This window comes from Oncorhynchus masou, chromosome 30, assembly GCF_036934945.1.
Source record: "Oncorhynchus masou masou isolate Uvic2021 chromosome 30, UVic_Omas_1.1, whole genome shotgun sequence".
Lineage (NCBI taxonomy): Eukaryota > Metazoa > Chordata > Actinopteri > Salmoniformes > Salmonidae > Oncorhynchus > Oncorhynchus masou.
In genome coordinates, this window is record NC_088241.1 from 18,905,914 (window position 1) to 18,923,137 (window position 17,224).

Consider the following 17,224-nt stretch of genomic DNA (forward strand, 5'->3'; position numbering starts at 1 on the left):
CAAAAACAAAAGGTCAAGAGGAGACTAAAGCTATTTTTTCACATTTGTAAAACCATTACCCCTTTTCCAATATGTTAGTGTATTTGAAATACTGTTTGATCCCACTGTTGGAAGCAGGAATAAATGACTCAATTCAAATGCTTTAACGAGGCCAAATTGAGGGAAATATTGTATTTGACATGGGTTTGTGTCTGGGTTCCTAAACTAGGACTCACCCACCATACTTATCGTGCCATTCTCGTCCATGTGTTAGACTAACTAATGAATGTGGCTAACCAACCAAAGGCTTAAAACACAACAATTTAAATGTCAATCATGGTGGGACATTTTGTAACAACTAAAGAGAATCCCTTTGAATACCTCATGTGAAATTGTTTGTTGTGATGTTGCACCAAAAAATTAAAATGACTCATTTGTAACCCAATTTAGTTTGCTGACGTCATTCACACTACATGGCAACACACATGATGTAGGTCTGGAAATAATGGAAATAAACACACATTGCAAATTACAGTCACTACAGTTTGGAGGTAGAAATATGAATTCAATTCAAATCAGTTCTTTAAAAGTTATATTTATTCAATGACAAAATATACTTTAATTTAAGCAAGTAAGTAGCTTTGCACGAGCCTTGGCATGTGTGAGCTAAAACGGCTCATACGAGCAAGAGCCTAGTTCCTGTTTCTGTAGTGTGAGGCAACTTGATGTACTAGTACACCCCCTGGACAGGACGCAAGATACAGTGATAATGTAGATAATCACATTTGCCTTATACATGACTTCTAAAAACTCTTTTAAAGAAGTACTGTCTATATAGACAGAAAGTGACAGAAAGTGAAATGGTAAAACAAGACTAAAACAATGGAGCTTGTAAAAATGAATTATATTCAATTAATAAAAGGGCTCAGTTTTTCCAGTTAGGCCACGTTGATTAGCAGGAGTTACATGACAGGGTAGCAGCCGTACAAGGCGATGCCACACTGGTTGTCCTTGTTGCGCGACATCCGTATATATCCATGGTCTCCCCACGATAAGCCCCAGCTAGACAGAGGGTGAGGAAGATTGAAACATATTTCCAATGAACATCAATACTCAATAAACCTGAGGTCTTCAAGGTTTTCTTGCCTAGGGACCCCCTGCCAGGCAAACCTGGACCCAGGGACCCCCATCCTACATTAGCAATAAAGTAAATCACCTGTCTTGTTTTATCATCAGGTGATTCATAATGGAATAGATTTAATAGATCATTTTTCATTATTTTGACCTCCCCACATTATAATTGTAAGAGGAAATGTAAACTCTAACATAGCCTATTAGCAGGGTTCGAGAGTAACGGATTACATGTAAGGGATTACCAAGAAAACGGTAACTGTAATCCGTTAAATTACCAGCTAAAATATTGTAATCAGATTACAGAAACTTTTGAAAAACTAGATGATGACTTCGAGGATTACTTTTAAATGCGGAAAGGAGGTTTGCGAAAAAAAATCTGACACTTCTCTGTTTTCTCAATGGCATTCAAATCAGCATTGAAGAAAGGCGCAAATTTAAATCTGTTCCACCTGAGCGAGTCTGACCACAAGTCAGAGACCCCTATGATGACTCACCAAATGGGTTTGATGGATCGCGGGAAAAGAGCAGGAATAGTTTTTTTTAGGCCACAGTCCAAGCTATGTCTTACAATGGTACGACTGCTGTCGGCATCCAAAGATTATCCAACTTGAATAAACGCCTGGAGGTAAAGATGACAGCAGTGGTGTAGTCTACGGCGATACGGATATCACTTATTATTGTTATCTACATAGCGCATTGACGTGAACCACACTGCTGCTCTCTCATTTAGCTATTTGCGCCTTGCGGATTGTGGTTGTTGTGGATGGCTGTTCACAAATCTAAATGTGTATTTGAACCCAATAATGGTTGAATTCAAGAAGTTTAAGCTGCCTATCAATCATTTTTTTTAAACCAGTGGACAGCCAGTGAAAAATGCGCTCTTGCAACAGCTGCACAGTGCATATCCAAGCCTAAGGAATAAAAGTGGGGCTTGTATTGCTCAATCTAATTCATGCTGATAATACAATTAAATCCATAGGCCTAATGGACACGTTCCAACTCGCACACTTTTGATAGATTTAAAGGGGCAATCTGTATATATATATATACATTTATTCTTGAAGAATACAACTTATAAATGCCTCATGAGTTTAGTTCAACTGTCACACTCCATGAGAACCCAAAATATAAGCTTGTTTTACTCCAATGTTTGTAAACATTGTAAATGTAAACAAACACTGTTTAGCCTCAAAACATGGTTAAATTAATAATTGTGATATCATGGATAGTCAGTCCTTGCGTCTGTAGCTCTGTCTATGAATCTGAGAGTGGTTACATTTCTCCAGGCCCATCCCTCAGCTTTTTGCCAAAACAGAGGCGGGGCGTCCGTTTTGTTATTGTTTCATCTGTGGATTTGCCCATTAAACAGCTGCATACTATCAAGATATCAAAGTGTCACCAACAAAAAGTTAAACAATAGGCCTATAGCAAATACAGCACATGGCATTAATTTTCACATGTAAATAGCACTTTCCAGTAGTGCTCAAAGCATGCCATTCCATGAGAGCAGAATTTATTTTTCAACTCAAATCAATGAGCCTAATCAGTCCTCCATGACAACAAAATCATAAACAACAGAGTAAGGCTGGCTAATTAGTCATTAGTTTTGGGGTTATGCTCAGGTAAAACAATTTGGCTAATCTATACTTACATATTTCCAAGTCCTATTCTGGAAGATCAAGGGGTATAACATTTATTGGAATGACTGGAATTCTGATAGACTTTGGTTTTTAACGTAAAGATATAATTTAATCGTATTATCATATGTCGTAGAAAGTGATGGGTTAGAAGAAGCCTACATAACCAACCCATAGAGTAAAATGTAACAATAGGGCCAGCTATGTAAACTTTAACATTGATTTATCCTGCAATAGATGTGGTTCAATTGGTAACATACATTTTAGTCTTTTAAGAGGAAAGTAATCTAAAAGTAACTGAATGTAATCAGATTACATTACTTAGTTTGGGTAATCCAAAAGTTATGATACTGGTTATTGATTACAATTTTGCACAGGTAACTAATAACTGTTATGGATTACATTTAGAAAGTAACCTACCCAACACTGCCAATTAGCTAGAAAGGAAACTCCAAACACATTTCCGCTAAGAGCAGCTATTTAGCTGTTAAACAAAGGTTAGCCAGCCATGTATGTCCAAATCAAGAAAGTTTACCAGCAGCTAGCTGACTAAACTCAACTCCATCGTGAAAGGAGTTTCTGATAAACTCCACCAACAGAGTTGAGCAGAGACCAGGCTTTGTGAAATTCAGCTCCGACTACATTGATTCGCTCAAGGTCAATACTTAAAAATAAGTAAATTCTGAAACGCTTACCCTGTACCTATGTTTGTCCTCTGTAGTTGTGTGACCTTCTTTTTCAATGAATGTTAATCAAATACAACCACCGACTGTTTGCTCATTTCTGTTTCTCGAAGACGGCAAGTCGTGCTAATTGAATTTCCGATGATGTAGGCCAAGATTGTGCGATTTGATCGGACATGAGCATTTGGAGACCTAGGCCTACTTCATCTGAGATTCAATTGGCACATGCACAGTCGCACTGAGTTGCCATCTTCGAGCAAACAGTCAGTGGTTGTATTTGATAACATTTATTTAAAAAATATGGATTTCATCAAACAAAGAAAGACATGCAACTACAGAGGACAAACATTGGTAGGTACAAGGTAAACGTTTCATAATTTACATTTTTTAAAGTATTGACCTTGGGCAAATCAATGTAGTCAGAGCTTAAATTCCACAAAGCCTGGTCTCTGCTCAACTCCGTTGGTGGAGTTTATCAGAAACCTCCTTCACCGTGGAGTTGAGTTTAGTCAGCTAACCAGCAGCCAGCGGCACGTGCCGCACTGGTAGCCTGTTCGCTGACGCTTTTTCAAAGCCTATGTTAGATACTCCAGTGAGTGTAATAGGCTCCAATCAGTGTAATTTGCTCAATATTAGGAGTTAAGAGATCAAATTTACATTATTATATCGAACAAAAATATAAGACAAACGGTGGTCACACCAGATACTGACTGGTTTTCTGATCCACGCCCATACCTTTTTTTAAAGGTATCTGTGATCAACATATGCCTATCTGTATTCCCAGTCGTGTGACATTCATAGATCAGGGCCTAATGAATTTATTTCAATTGACTGATTTCCTTATATGAACTGTAACACAGTAAAATCTTTGAAATTTTAGCATGTTGTTTTTATAGATGTTTTTAGTGTAGAAAGAAGATATTCTCCTGTTTTCTACAGTAGGTATGTTGTTTATTATGTTGTTGCTAGAGATATTCATAAAAACATTGGAGGGAAAAAATAATATTACAATTATTATTATTTTGGCAGACCCCCTGCAGTACCCCTAGGGGCCGCAGACCCCCAGCTGAATAACCCCACAATAAACAATAGCATTAAATCCCAAACTACCAAGGTTAATTTGTCTAAAGCCCAATTTGAGTTTCACTTTCTCTTTTAACTTCCATTTTTACCCTTCACCATGGTCCTGTTTGTCAGAATAAAACAAAGGAGCAGATGGAGGTTTGAAAAGGGTAATCTAGTTGAATACAAGTCCACTTGGAGGATCTTTTCATCTCAGCTCTGAACCGTAGCCCTGTTTGACTAAATATCTAGATACAGAACAACAGAAGAGCAGATGGAGCTTTGAAGATGGAAACTCTGAGGGAAGTTCTAAATCCCCTTACCTGTTCTTCACCAGCCAGTAATCCTGCCCGCCCAGGGTACCGTATCCCACAGCAAGGACAGCATGGTTTGTCTTCTTTGTGCAAGTTGGATCATTGTAAACTCCTACAATTATACATGGGTTGGACCATGACAAGTCTACCCTCAATATATATGCATTTCTCCACAAGTCAAAGCCGAACGGCTGACCATAAAGTGGACACACAATAAAATCCACATAGTTTCAGATTGAGATATACATGACCAATGTCAAGACCACACTGTCCTTAAAATGTCAAAAAAATGACCCAAGAAGTTGAAATTAAGTTTTTCCGTACCTCTGCGGTAGAAGGCAAAATTAGGTTGGGTGGAATCAACACCGACAGAGATGGGTCCGATGATGGCCAGTGCTTCTTTCAGAACCCCCTCATCCCCCTCAGGCAGAAAGCTGTATCTGGAACAGTTTGCAGCACCCTGAGCAGGGTTGTAGCCACACTGTTGTTGCTAACAGGGGAGACAAGACAACAAAGGGGTCAGATACTACTGCACAAGGCTAATGTGGCGTGGGAAATAAGCTACAACCAGCTAGTTACTGCAGCTACTTACCAAGGGCAGCTGACCCCAGCTACACACTATTAATACTGTCAATACTAGTTTATACTCACCATTCCCTTGTAAGGGTAGGATTGGTCCGAGGCAATGCCCTGGTTGTCGATGACATACTGGAAGGCCTTGGTCATGAAGCCACCGTGGCAGCCCTGATTGCCGTATTTGGTGGAGCAGTCCAACAGGTTCTGGGGGCTGAGATCTATCAGTTTACCTGTGGTCTTCATCAGCTGGCCCTCCAGGGCCCCGACAGAGCTGAATGCCCAGCAGGAGCCACAGGAGCCCTATGGACAAGACAATTGTTAGGGAAGCAATCCACATCTCATACCTGGATAAAGTTGATTTGAGAGTCCTATTAGTTGACCTTTTGTTTTACTGTACTGTTTCACTACTATTACATCTATAAGAAATAATGTGGAAATAGTTCCTGAAACATTTAATAAAACAACAAGGGGGAAAAAAGTGCAATATAATTCACAAGTAGGTTTGCAATTAGTGCTCAGCGGTATTACTATGTAATACAGAAACATTTTACTGGCACAATAAAGTGTAACGGAAATGTTTGTGTCACATGCAGTGCTTGTCACTCAGTGGTTTTAAACTTGCACACCCTAGCACTTAAGCCGGCGACTTCCTCACAAAAAAAATGAAATAATGAAATGACTGAGAACAAGGAAGAGGCCTTACAGTAAACAAACAGAGGAAGTACGACCTGAAAAGAGACAGCTCTGTGTTTTAACATCCTGATATCAGTTATTCTACTGTAACAACAACTTTAATTCATCCCAAGGATATTTACCAATAGTTAAAAAAGATAATACATATAATGTATGATATACATACAACAGTATAATGTACACAATGTATTTTATTTATGTATTATTTATCCCCATTAGCTGTATGGGTGGTTTTGTGAAATAATAATATAGCAAAACAGAATCATTAAAAGCTTAAAAGAAACCTATAATTACACCTATATAGCATGAGAAAAGTCAATATACCAAAGAAATAGACACACATTGTAATCTAGATGTATGCCTGGATAAGAAGGGTCATAATCAATATAATGAATGTACTTATGACTGCAGCTTGGTGGGGGTTGAAATGATTTTTTAACCAAACAGTCACAATTGCACCACCAATATAATCAAGCCCGCCCGCAGGAAGGAATTTAGAGTGGGAAACCAAAGTGGCATGAAGCCAAAATGAGCTGATTATTAACATAAAGGGGAAGAACTATAAGATATATGTAAACTTGAAAATGTATAAAGGAATGTGCTGAGACTTGGGAAGGCAGTTGCTCCATGGACCAGCTCAGCTTGTTACTTTGTAATAATGTCTATTTGAATTCACAAGTTCCGGTATCTGAGAGATATTACTGAAACAATATTTCTACCATAGCCGACCCCATTGGTGACAGCTAGTCTTACTGGGGCCCGACACATAGCGAAAAAGACATTATAGCCAAACACATTACAATTTACAAACATTAACATGTAGTGTGTGTGTGTGTGTGTGTGTGTGTGTGTGTGTGCATCTATCAGTTACACATACATGTCAGTATATAAAGGAGCAGGCACAAACTGCACTGATAGCTGTTCATCATTACCTGCATTTTGACTCCAGTGACATAGCCCTTCTCTCTCCAGTCAATGGTATCAGGTATGGGGGCACCGGAGGATCCTACAAATGTAGAGGGCTCCCTCTTGAGGTCAGCAGGAACACGCAATGAGGCAAAAGACATGGCAATCTCCTCCTGGGTCTGAAAATGGTTGACAAGAGAGGCAACACGTCAACCAGACTGAGCATTTAAAGAGCACTTACTTTGATCAGTATAATAAAGCCATCCCATGAACCCAAGGCTGCATCAACTGGAGGAAGATACACGTTGAAACAGGATAACAAATACATTTAAAGGCTCATACTGTAGTGCAATGGGATGATACTTTTAATTGTGTATTTGCAGAAAACAAATCAGATGCATACTCATGAAAGGGTACATCCACTTGTTATACATACTAGAGGAATAAGGATGTATATTTGCAGTCATGCTCATGAATCACTAAGATTAGGAAGGAATGCATGCACTGTCTTGTCTTCAGGAAAGCAGTTTAAGCAACATTTCAACAGCTATTAGCCAAGAAAATCAAACACCGGAAAACAACGACAAAGGAACTCAACAAAATAAATAGTCATGTAGGTCAAAATCTAAATGTTTGACTCTTCCTTCATCTAAACCAGGCTGACTGCATTACCTACTGAAAGCATCAAATATTCTGCAGACGTTTTTTTGGAAGAACTATCCATACAAGCACTATCAAAATTGTATGGAATCAGGCCAAGGTAGGTGCTAAGTTTACTAACAACTTCAGATATCAGAGTTCCAAATTGTTCCTTGGCATTTTCAGTGATCTGAGGCCCTCACCATGTCCCCCATGTGATTCATGCCCAGGTCATAGGTGTGCATGTCCATGGATGCCTCAAGGTTGTGGAGGCTGATCAGCTGAAGATTCCTCTCCCAGACCTCCCTTCGGCCCAGCTCTTCAACCTACACGGTATCCACACACACACAGGGGTAGAAAAATCTCAGTCTATGACTTGTAAAACAGTACACTTTCAAATATGTAAACCACACAGGTTGAATCACAATGCATTCAGTGATAGCTAGTTAGATGTAAGAAACGTATGTGGGAAAGGTGGTGGTACTTTCAACCTATACAGCAAACAGAACCTGTCTAAATGCCACTATAGTAGCAGCTTGGCCTTATCCTAGCCAAAACATCTTACAGTGATGCTGGTTCATCTCACCTCAGTCTGGTAGTTCTTGTCATGTGTCTTCTTCCACATCTGCCAGTGTTGTTCCAGAATTGGGTCAAACAGGGCAACTGCTGTGCCACATAGTGCAGCGAGCAGCAGGCTCCACAACATCACGCCTGCACAGAAGATAGACAAGTGTTATACAACCAGGAGGCAATTATATTGTAGTATTTCATTGTGTATCCAAATAAGGAATTAATAGAGTGTGTGCGGCTCAATTACGTCAACTACTGTAGCCTATACACAATGACTCTGCATGTCACAAGACCAACCATCAATGGTTATTGAAACCGTTCCGTTGGCAAACTGTTGATCAAGAGTCTTTAAACGCTGATCAAATAAATAACTGCATCACTCAGATTCTACAAAAACGTTGCATATAGAAAGATGTTTATGGCCTATTCAATAGGAAGCTTCAGTGCTCAAGATTAGGCTATCTGTTAACCCATCTCTACTGCGTAAAAGAAAGCCCCAAAACGGGTCAAATGATCTAATTTCATAAAAAATAAGAATATTGTGTCGTTGGGTAGGCTTATTATTTAGTTAAATAAGTATCTCTGTAGGTTTGCCACTAGGCTATCAGTAGAAATCATCTAGTTTATGAAACTGTACAACTCATTAATGTTGATGTTGTCCAAGTTACAAAAAAGGTTGTAATGAAAAGAGGAATTTGACAATTTCAAGAAAGGAAGAAAACATAAATGCATGAATGGTTATAAGCAAATAATGTTACAGAGACAAATTAAAAACGGAAGTAAAGCGAATGCTTTATGAAAATGTTTTTAAATAAGGGCAAGTTAAAACCAAATTCCTAATTAAAACGAGTCTAGCTAACTATATTATGAACTTGAAATAGTCTTATCTGCCTCAACTGAAAACGGAGAAACGTTTTACCTTGTAAAACTCGGTTGCACCTGATGATGACTTCAGAGGAGAGCAAAGCGCGTCAATTGATTTCAGTGGGATCTGTTTTCCTGCTTGATATTTATTTGTGCAAGTCATGTGGTAGAACTTCCTCACTGACCATTTCTAATGTGTCATCTATAAATGTCTATGTTGACCATGCTAAAATACTATTTCTCATTGCATTTACAAAAACAATATTATAGACCCCTTAATTATAATGTGTATGACTTCTAGGGGGAAAATATAAAAATATATAGCCAGATATCATACTGACTATTAGCCAGCCCACTGTTCTTAAATATCTGTTCAAATATATAAACAACTAGGGTTAAGTGACTTGCTTGGGGGCACATCTACAAATGTTTCACCTAGTTGGCATAGGGATTCAAACCAGCAAGCTTTTGGTTACCGGCCCATTGCTCTTAACAGTAGGCTACCTGCCAATCTCTGTTTTAAACATTGCCATCAGTGTATGTATAAACATTACATTCAATCAACACTACATTAACTATACAAGAGCTTTCATTTGTTTTTTTAAGACTAGATCACAGGAAGTCTGTTGTTTGAGGGGGTGAGTCTGAGGCAGGAAGAGGTGTTACTGGTATGAAACTGTTATGTGACATTTTCACCTGTTTATTCTCTCATTGTCCCTCCATCTCATGACCTCAAGAAGGCTTCTTATCAGTACTACATTCATCATCATCAGATTTAACAGTCAACACAAAGACATGTATCCTTCCTTCATATTGTGGTGTCTGTGTACATACAGCACTGCAATAAGGTACACTGAGTGGTAGTTGATTTGAGATACTTAACATAACCTCAGGAACCTTACTCTTCTGTTTTCTGTTGGTCTTTTTTTCACATCTCTTCCCTTCAATGGGGAAATGTACAGGCACATACACTCACATTTCAAATGAATCAACTTTTATTCCATTTCTTAGAAAGCAATGTTACAATTCAATCATCAGATTTTGGTGTAAAAGTGCTGAACAACAAAATAAAAGTCAACATCATTCAAAGAAAAACCCACCAGGAGCAATCTTGATCGACACACACTTACATTTACTAAGTTTAAGACCTTTTTGCATTGACAGGAAAGTGAGACAAAACTCCCATTGCACAGCAATGTTATCTGACCTGACACACTGAATACAACCTATGCAAAGTGCTGTGCACTACACAGATTCCTCATCACAATCATAGTTGTTCCACTGTAGATCAGACTACAATTGAAGTCTGGCAGTTTGAAGATATAAAGTAAGACCTGAGTAGGTTGCAAAAAAAACTCTGGGATACCCAAACTTCCAGACTATATGAATGTGCTATTCCAGAAACATAGTGTTATTTTCTGTATTGTGTGTAGTCATTGATATGTGGTTTGGCTTCCCTGCCTCCATGGTGCACTCCTCCGCTTGGTGTTTACATGATGGGGTAACTGGCTAGGTTGGCAATGCCACACGCATTCCCACGGTTACGTGCCATCATGATGTAGCCCTGTTTGCCCCAGCTCTCGCTCCAGCTGTTAGAGAGGGGGGAGAGCAAGAGAGAGAGAGAGAGAGAGAGAGAGAGAGAGGATAAAGAGGATGAATCGTGGTTTTGAAAAAATACATTTCAAGTCAACCGTGTGTAAAGTATTACCTGATGCCATTGAATAAGCCCAGTGCATTGTGACCCACCTGTTCTTGACGATCCAGAATTTCACGCCCTTGGCAGTTTGTCCATAGCCCACTGCAAGCACGGCGTGGTTGATGTCATCCTTGTTGCAGTTGGGGTCGTAGTACACGCCTGAGTAAATGACAGTGTAAAGGAATGAGCTTCAATAAGCTTTAAGAGAAGTGCTTTAGGAGTCTACTGGCATGTGTCGTGTGTTAGACCACTACACGTGGTTGATTCTTCTATCCATGGTACTTGGAGGCAGAATGTCACTCACCTCTCTGGTAGAATTGGAAGGTGGAGAGGGTGGCATCAATGCCCACAGCCACAGGCCCCACTTTGACTACAGCCTTGGTCAGTGCCCACTCATCTCCCTCAGGGATCTCCTTGAACCCGCGACACTGAGCACCCATGCCAGACGCGTTGTAGACACACTGCTCATCCTGTAGACAGAGTGGTAGACATGGATTGGTTTATTTATGATTCAGATTCTGATCGCTTAATGGGCACATGTACAGGATTGCAGGTGTGATTGCAGGGTACAGTGAACATCTTAGGCTTCCAGCTCCAACATGCAGGACTAAGTGAAATAAAATAATGAAAATGGTAATAAAAACAATAGAAATAGAAATAGCACTATATACATAATAACAACTGTGGCAGTGGTGAATAAATACATGATCATTGGGGTGGAGGCAGAGTAAAGACTGTTGGGGGGGTGGGGTAGAATGACCATAGGGGGAGCAGCAGCATGATCATTGAGTGGAATCAAAACAAAAAAGTAATAATAAACATATTAACAACTGCAACAGTGATGAATGTTGTGGTGGGGGCAGAGTAAAATCCATTGGGGGGTGGGGGAACAGCAGGAGAAAGAATGTTCATAGGGAGAGTAGCAGGTAAGATAAGTGAGAGTTGAAGATGTGGGGGGTTGTCCATTTGCGGGGAGTAGCGGGGGGATGTCCATAGGGGGAGTAGCAGGGGGAGGGGGGAGCAGATAGCTGACTAGTGGTGGCTGTTCAGCAGCCTGATGGACTGAGGGTAGAAACTATAGGCCAGTCTTTCAGTTTTTGCCATGATGCCCCTGTGCTGCTCGCGTCTGAGTGATTGAAGCGGGGAGAACAGGGCATGGATTGGATGGCTGGGATCCCCAATGATCTTCTTGGCTTTCCTGTGACACCTGGTGTTCTAGATGTCCTGTAGGGCAGGCAGTGTGCACCCAATGGTGCGTTCGGCTGCACGTAGTTGCCGTACCAGGCTGTGATGCAACCCGACAGTACGCTCTCGACGGTGCTTCTGTAGAACACTGTGAGGGCCCTCGGGGACTTGCCAAATTTCTTCAGCATCCCGAGGTTGAAGAGTCGCTGCCTTCTTCACTACAGTGTCCGTGTGGTTAGACCATTTCAGCTTCTCTGAGACGGCCGTCTCCACGACGGCCCCGTTGATGGGGATGGGGGCGTGTCCAGCCTGGTCCCTCCTGAAGTCCACAATCAGCTCCTTTGTTTTGCTAACATTGAGGGAGAGGTTGTTTACCTGGCACCACGCCGTCAGAGTGCCTATATCCTCCCTGTAGGCTGTCTCGTCGTTGTTGGTGATCAGGCCTACTGACTTTCCACTACAGCTGGTCTTGGTACTATGTTGCTACTGTACTTTTCTAGCAAATTACTAATAACATTCATTGCACCTTGGTAGTGGTGTGTTCTGTATATCCTAGGAAAATGTGGACAATTACAGAAGTGGTTACATACAAGCAAAGCACTAAACAATATGGAAGTGAGCAAAGTACTTGTGTTGTTTGTAGTTAGGCCATTGGAGAATACATAAGACCATGGATGTCACCACTTCCCGGAATTGGCAACAGAAATACATTTTAGGACTTTTTGGTGAACAGCATGTGATTATTAGCTTGTTTTGGTTGAAAAGCATTTGATGTGATAGCTCAATCAGAAGAAAACACTGACTGAAAATGTCATTTCAACAAACTAAACAGCTGTTTTAGTTTGGCGAACAAACTAAAACGACAGTCACATTCTGTTTCAATGTCAGCCAAACCATGCCCCTACCTGGCCAAGGTAAGGGTAAGCCTCCTCTGTGTCGATGCCTCCGTTTTCCTCAACGTATTCAAAGGCGTTGGTCATGTAGCCTCCACCACAGCCATTGTTCTCAGTGACACAGTCCACCAGGTTCTGGGGGCTGAGGTCTATCAGTTTGCCTGTGGTCTTTGCTAGCTGGCCCTCCAGGGCCCCAGCAGAGCTGAAGGCCCAGCAGGAGCCACAGGACAGCTGAGAAAGAGAGGACATAAACATTTACATTAGGGTCAAGGCTGCCTTCTCCAATTTGTCCATCAGGTGGTGCACTTTGACAGAGAGTCAAAGGCCCTGATTGAACAAAAGCTTTCAGAGGGTTTCAGCAAATAATGTTTTTTTCGTCTGCCCTCAGACCGTCTGTAGTTATCATATTCACCACTAGAGGGTATACATACTGCACTCACACCTCACTATCACATCCCTCCTGAACCTGACAGCTCTTTGTTGATACCACAGACTATTAGTGCTCATGTAAAGTGACCTAATGTTCATTCATGGTATAAATCTAGGGCTAATCTCCTAGTGTTCCCTGGTAGCAAAGATGTACTCCATATTTCAGCCTGGGTACTTAATGTACCACTTAACTAAATACCATGTTGACATGAATAATAAATAATGCCTTAGTGTCCAATTAAATCATAATGAGTAATTACCTTTCATAATCAAACATTCTTTACTTGTCTAAGTCAATTAGACAAACCATGGGTTTTTATTGTCCTAGACAGGTTACGTGACTGTACTGTAACTGTGATCATTTGCTACCTCAAGAAAACAAAGAGGCCTGACTAAACTGACTGAAAGCAAGGAGGAATATGAAATCAGTTCTTTATAACCCAGTGTTTCCCCTAGACATTTTCAGATGGCACCCCGCCTAGACTGTTGCTCTCTACCTAAAACCATTATTTTGGCCTCAATTAAGCTTGTTTGAACATTTTGGTGCAATAAATCTAGGAAATAAGAAATACATCTAGGGGAAACAGTGGACTTGAGTGACAGCTTGTTGTTGTTCGCATCCTCTAACCTGGTTCTTGACTGGGGTCACCATGCCCTTCTTGCGGTAGTCGATGGACCTGGGGAGCTTCACCACATTGTTGTCAGGGATCCAGGTGTTGCTACGGTCCCTGTTCATGGGCACCTGGAGGCCAGTCAGCTTGTCAACTATCTCCTCTGACGTCTGAGGAGAGGGGATGCGGATGAGGATGCATGCACAGCAATAAACTATGAACCATTTACCCACTATGAGTAGGGACAAGTGGTTCCATGTTTATAGTCCAGCAGTTATCATATTAAAACAGCAATGTCTTATTTATCCCATTGGAGATCATGAAATAAAAACGGACACAATTTACATAATTTTAAACCCATCCTGCCCTGATACGAGTACGAGTGCTAAAACATGTTAGGTTACTGCTAGTCTCTGTGAAACTTTAAGTACTATACATCCTTGTTTTATTTACAGAACATCTCAACATAGAAGTGAAACTGACATTCAGATGAACTGATCTCTGTGTACTCCGAAGGATAAGAAATGGACAAAGCATTAATGAGTGGCATAGAAGCCACTCAGTAAAAGTCAAGCTGCTATATATCAGGTTGTTTTTCCCTACCGTTTTAATCTTACAGCCCGTTCAGGGATTTCAAGTCTCACACTAACACAGTCATCACTCATGACCCAACCTGACATGCAAGTCACGGCTAGGGGTAAATTTAATGTTCACTGACCTAACAACCTCCATTTCAATCAGTAAGCCATTGAGTGAGTAAAAACACAGATGGCTGTGCTCTGTATCAGCTAAAAGCCACTACTCTGTTCTGTGCTTGATCTTGTTTGTGAAATAAAACCATAACTACAACTTGAGGGACATTCCCCTATTTGAAACACATACCCAAAATGATAAGCCTTGGACAGTAGGGAGACAATGGTTAGAAAGGACATATCATTCCAGACGTATGTTTTCACACGGAGTTACATAGACCCTTTTTAGACCCTCCCATTTTTTGTACTTTTTCTCCATGTATGCAACAACAACAAAAAACACCCATAGAGGATGTGGCTCACTAACTCACCATGTCTCCCAGGTGGTTCATGCCCAGCTCGTACGAGTGAATGCCCAGAGCGGCCTCCTCATTGTGGGCTTCGATCAGACGCATGTTCTTCTCCCAGATGGTTCTACGGATCGCCTCCTCCCCCTACCATGAAAACATCCACAAAACACGAGTATCAATCATACACTGGCCTTTCATGTGTTCTTTGGTCCCTGTGCTCACAGTCTCTACAGTGCAACTGAACTGGTTCATAGAGGCACAAAATGGTGGAGGTGAAAGGTAGTTAGGAAAATATTTATTGTCAACTCTTTACAGTGCAGTCGATCACTCATTATAGTGTGTGAGGAATGATGCTTCAAAGCTGGATGTAGTAGGGGGGAAAGTGCTGTCTTGTGTTTTCTGCTGAGGAATGTGCTGACCGTAAATTGTGGGGGACACACATCCTGAAGCAGTGAGGCCCAAACATTGTCTTGTAAGGTCAAGTTAGCTTATAGCACTGAAATACTTGTGTTCCTAACAGCTTGGCTGATAACTCTTTACTGTAAAAACAAGGAAGTTGAAATTCTGAACGGAGGATTTAGTTCTCATGTTTCCTGCTTTTCTTGCTTGCAAGGTATAATAACAAAACATTTCAAGGGACAACAACACATACAGAAGCTTTCCACAATAGTTTGTAAACTATTGACTTAGAGACAACAGTGTTCTCATACGTATAAGTGACACACTATATTATAACTAATGTCATGATGATGAATGGCTTTGATATTCAAAAGCATTTTCACCGTCAAAGCAAATAAGAAACATCATGAGTATTTGTTATCCAAGGCTGAGGTAATCGTTCTGTAATTACCAACCTTTAGAGGAACGGGCAGAATTGAAACAAAAACCACTGTATAAATGTGAGGAGTAGGTAGCCAGGCAGCCAGAAAGACAGACACTCACCAGGCCGTTGTACTCTCTCAGGTGGGTGGTCTTCCAGGAGTCCCACTGTGTGTCCAGTGACATCTCGTTCAGGGGATGGGCTAGGACTGAGCCCAAGAACAGCACTACACAACCACACAGCAGCATTCTGAGAAAAGACAAAAGGGCTACTTTAGTTATTGATGTATACATATTACATTGATAAATACAATTAGATAATTGCATTATGCATTATATTTCTACATTTCAATATACAAACCCAAGGAAGGGCACTAATTACAGTACAAATACAGAAATGGTTGTTGACTTTCATTTACATTTACATTTAACATTTACGTTTAAGTCATTTAGCAGACGCTCTTCATACTGACAACGTAACATCCATAAGAGAGGTGAAGTACATTGGGCTTCAGTTCATGTTTTTGTCGCTCTGCCTCATTATTACGAGGTGTCATAACAAAAGACAGTATCTCTATGTTCTATGGGAAATTCCTCAGATCATTCATAGGGAACGTCATGCTACTGTATTGACCTTTGCTGCACAGTAATAATGCTTGCAACTTAGGGTTTACTTCATGTTTAATATTCCCATTGTTTCATGGTGCTATAAATTAATGTAGGCTATACAGGCGATAAAGGTTTCATAGTTAACTTTAGAACTGTTTCACTTCTATGATAAATGTTTGGCTACACCATGACCAAAGTGCATTCTTTGTTGCAAACAGAATATAGTACACTTATAATCACATCACTGCTCTGCAATGTTTTAACTATAAAACAAACGAAGCCTACTATTTGTCGAAACGCAGTGATTATCAATGTTATTTTTAACTAATTCGATGTGGTAATTGTTTTATGGAAATATAAAATCCCAAGTGAAACTGAACGTTCTAATGAACATAATTCTACCAAATGACTGCTTGAAAAAATAACGTAGACAAAGGCAACATCAAAAGTTTGCGGATTTAAGAAATTGAAAAAATGTGGAGTTGGCAAATTCTACCTTGGTCGTAGACTTGAAGAGAAGATGTCGGATGAATTCCTTTGACCAGTTGTTTCCCTACGATGAAGTAGGTCACTGTGTGAGCAGTTATATAGTCTGCAGTTTGAGGAAGTGCAAAGGGAGCTCTAAGTTTAGGAGGGGAAAAAGTTTCCGCGAAGGGGAATTACATCTGGATTCGATCATCTAAAGGAGCCAACCAGATGATGTCAGGTGTCAAATTGCAGGGGCGTCTCTAACTTTTAAGTCAATATTTAACATTACAATAGGCCTTTATTCGCTGTGCACATTTATCTCAGTCGCATAGGTTTATAACAAGTGTATAACGATTATTTGAATTACAAGATGTAGGCAAGCAGTAGCCTCTAACTGTTTATTTAGAAGATTCAG

At 40.4% G+C, this 17,224-nt stretch overlaps 2 protein-coding genes across 2 annotated transcripts; both read right to left on the reverse strand.

Annotated features, from left to right (window-relative positions):
• Window positions 1-558: 558 nt before the first annotated feature.
• On the reverse strand, window positions 559-9,219 carry LOC135522240 (cathepsin S-like). Its single transcript, XM_064948319.1, has 8 exons — window positions 9,113-9,219; window positions 8,210-8,334; window positions 7,827-7,949; window positions 7,011-7,163; window positions 5,461-5,685; window positions 5,134-5,299; window positions 4,819-4,921; window positions 559-1,041 (listed from the first exon to the last, which is right to left on the reverse strand). Exons 2-8 carry the CDS (start codon window positions 8,327-8,329, stop codon window positions 942-944), a joined length of 990 nt encoding a protein of 329 aa, XP_064804391.1. The 5' UTR covers window positions 8,330-8,334; window positions 9,113-9,219; the 3' UTR covers window positions 559-941.
• Window positions 9,220-10,034: 815 nt separating this feature from the next.
• On the reverse strand, window positions 10,035-16,971 carry LOC135522239 (cathepsin K-like). The gene is made up of 8 exons (XM_064948318.1): window positions 16,838-16,971; window positions 15,856-15,982; window positions 14,935-15,057; window positions 13,889-14,041; window positions 12,844-13,062; window positions 11,058-11,223; window positions 10,804-10,912; window positions 10,035-10,646 (listed from the first exon to the last, which is right to left on the reverse strand). Exons 2-8 carry the CDS (start codon window positions 15,979-15,981, stop codon window positions 10,547-10,549), a joined length of 996 nt encoding a protein of 331 aa, XP_064804390.1. The 5' UTR covers window position 15,982; window positions 16,838-16,971; the 3' UTR covers window positions 10,035-10,546.
• Window positions 16,972-17,224: the final 253 nt, after the last annotated feature.